This window comes from Corylus avellana, chromosome ca7, assembly GCF_901000735.1.
Source record: "Corylus avellana chromosome ca7, CavTom2PMs-1.0".
Classification (NCBI taxonomy): Eukaryota; Viridiplantae; Streptophyta; class Magnoliopsida; order Fagales; family Betulaceae; genus Corylus; species Corylus avellana.
In genome coordinates, this window is record NC_081547.1 from 5,731,083 (window position 1) to 5,733,577 (window position 2,495).

Genomic DNA, 2,495 nt, shown 5'->3' on the forward strand with positions numbered 1-2,495 from the left:
TTTAGACTTATTTGGATAAAATTTCTTTTAATCTATTTTAATAAGTGTTTAAGTGTTATCTAACATGTTTAAGTTTCTTAAAAATTAATGTTTGAATTCCTACATTAGTAGAATGACAATACATGACTGTTAAGAATATTAAAAAAAAAAAAAATGACGTATAACACTTATTAAAGTAAGTTTAAAGAAATTTCCCCCAAACTAGTCTAAAGAAAAATTGGGAGAAAAAACAAAAACGTGTCACAAAGACCTTCTCTCCTTCAAATACTAGACTAGAGCATTCTCAGCAGACTCCCTATAAGGGAGTTGTTCCCTATGTGTAAGAAATATGTCCAAAAAATAAAAATAAAAACGTCCTACAGCATACTCCCTAAGTGAGTTTCAATCGTGAGGATTGCTACTGTGGAACTCAAAATAGTACACTATTACAATCCTTATGATTATTAAAATAAAAAATTAAAAAAAAACGTTCTCTCTCTTTTATACTCTCTCCTCTCATCTCTCATATATATAATATAATTAAAAAAATAAATATTTTAATCATATATAAAATGATTAAGAAAAATTATTGTAGTGTATTTTAACATAAAAAAAAAAAAAAAAAGAAGTAAATTGAATTTTTAAATATATAAAAAAAATAAAAAAGAAAACTGTTGGAATGCTGGTACAGTCGTACATTCTAGAATTTGAATTGAAGGCAGAAAATTTTTGGATAAGACAGGTGACACAAAGGGATAGTGGTACACGTGAATGATGTTGTTTCAGCCGACATCAACGAGTACGGCAGTTATTTTTCATTTCCTTTTTTTTTTTTTTTTTTGTGGATAATTGATAATTTCTACAGCAGTAATTTTGTTTTCTAATATTGTGGATAATAATAATAAATCTAATATTGTTCTCTCTCTTCTTTGAAAATATTAAAAATAGGTAAATAAATAATATTTTAGATAAAAAAGTGAAAATTATAGCTAAAATGCTGAGTCATATATAAGTTATTTGAAAAAATTAATAGTTAAAATAGAAAAAAAAAAATATATATATATATATATATATATAATAATTTAACTAAAAATTTGTTCAACGGATGTAAACGCTCTAAAAGTTTTACTAATCTTAAAATGCCTATTAGCTGTTTCGGTAAGAGGAGGCCACATCAACATGTTTCGGAGCCTGTTGACTTCGTTATTAATTACGGTAAATATGGGTGCATCAGGGCCGTCGATGTGACTGTCCTCGCCAGTTCTTGCTGGTAATCATGGCCATGGACATCCATCTAATTATTTAGCTCTAGGAGGTAAAGCCCCTATGTTTTTTTTTTTAGTTTTTCTTTCTTTTATATATATATAAGTGTTGCTCCTATATATTGTAAAAGCCGTAATTAACTTATATATGAAGATAAGTAAAGTCATAAAGATCACTTGATTCACTTCTATAATAATGATGTGAAGTGTGAACCGGCCCACTGATACACAAAACGCAAGAAAGGATATATTTGCTTGTTAGTGGGAGTGGTGACTTTTAATGGCTATTTTAAAGGAGTTTAAACACAATAAACTGAATTCTAAAACAATAATTAATTATTAATTTACTACTAATTAGGTCTTGACTTCTAAGACTAGGACTCTAACTCTAATAAAGAAAGCATAAGAAAATTATCTGATCCTTGCATGATGATCCTTCAAATATTAAAATTCTAAGAAAAACCAAATTACTTACCACTATTCAAAACAAGGGTATGACAGTCTTTTTCCTCAACTCCTCTAATAAAAATTTGAGGAGTGTTATTTAGTATATATACTAGTATACAACTATCATACAATTAGAATGATCTGCTTTTAAATCAAAAACAATTTATAGCATGTTTGGAATTGCGTTTGAAAAATATAACTTTTAAGTCAAAGAGAGCGTTTAGGCAAAAGCTTCATTTTTAAGTTTTTGCCAAAAGTGGGTTTTAGTCATTTTTAAGTTTTTTTTACCCTTAAAAGCGCTTTTAATATTTTTACCAAACGAGTACTTTTTTCTTCAAACAAACTTTTTGAGTGTTAAAAGCAGTTTTAAGCCCATAAAACACAATCTTAAACAGACCTTTAAAATACTTGTAAAACAACTTCCTTTTGATTTTTTCTTAAATTAAAAAAAAAATTCAGGGAACAAAACTATTTTTGTCTCTTTATCCAAATACACTCAACATTAATAACATCTTTCTATATACCATTAAAATATATATATATATATATATATATATATATATATATATATATTCTTTTTCCCAAAATATAAGTTCTTTACTTACTCTTACATTTTGTCAATGTAATCCCAAATAAAATGAGAGTGCATTAAGAAGCACAGTAGCATTCCTAATATTTAGAGAAGCTGACTTTTTGCGTTTTTTTATTTTATTTTATTATTATATATTTTTCTTAGATTTAAAGAAAGAAATAGGTTATAGGAAAACTGCTACTAAAGCTCTAAATAATAAACAATTAATAATTGAG

General features: G+C 26.3%; 1 protein-coding gene across 1 annotated transcript in view; it reads right to left on the minus strand.

Annotated features, from left to right (window-relative positions):
- Positions 1 to 267: 267 nt before the first annotated feature.
- LOC132186608 (DEAD-box ATP-dependent RNA helicase 26-like) overlaps positions 268 to 2,495 on the minus strand; it is a 3,645-nt gene continuing 1,417 nt past the window's right edge. The window contains exon 2 of the mRNA XM_059600590.1: positions 268 to 313. Within this exon, the coding sequence (XP_059456573.1) occupies positions 268 to 313 (46 nt within the window). The remainder of the gene's footprint in view (positions 314 to 2,495) is intronic.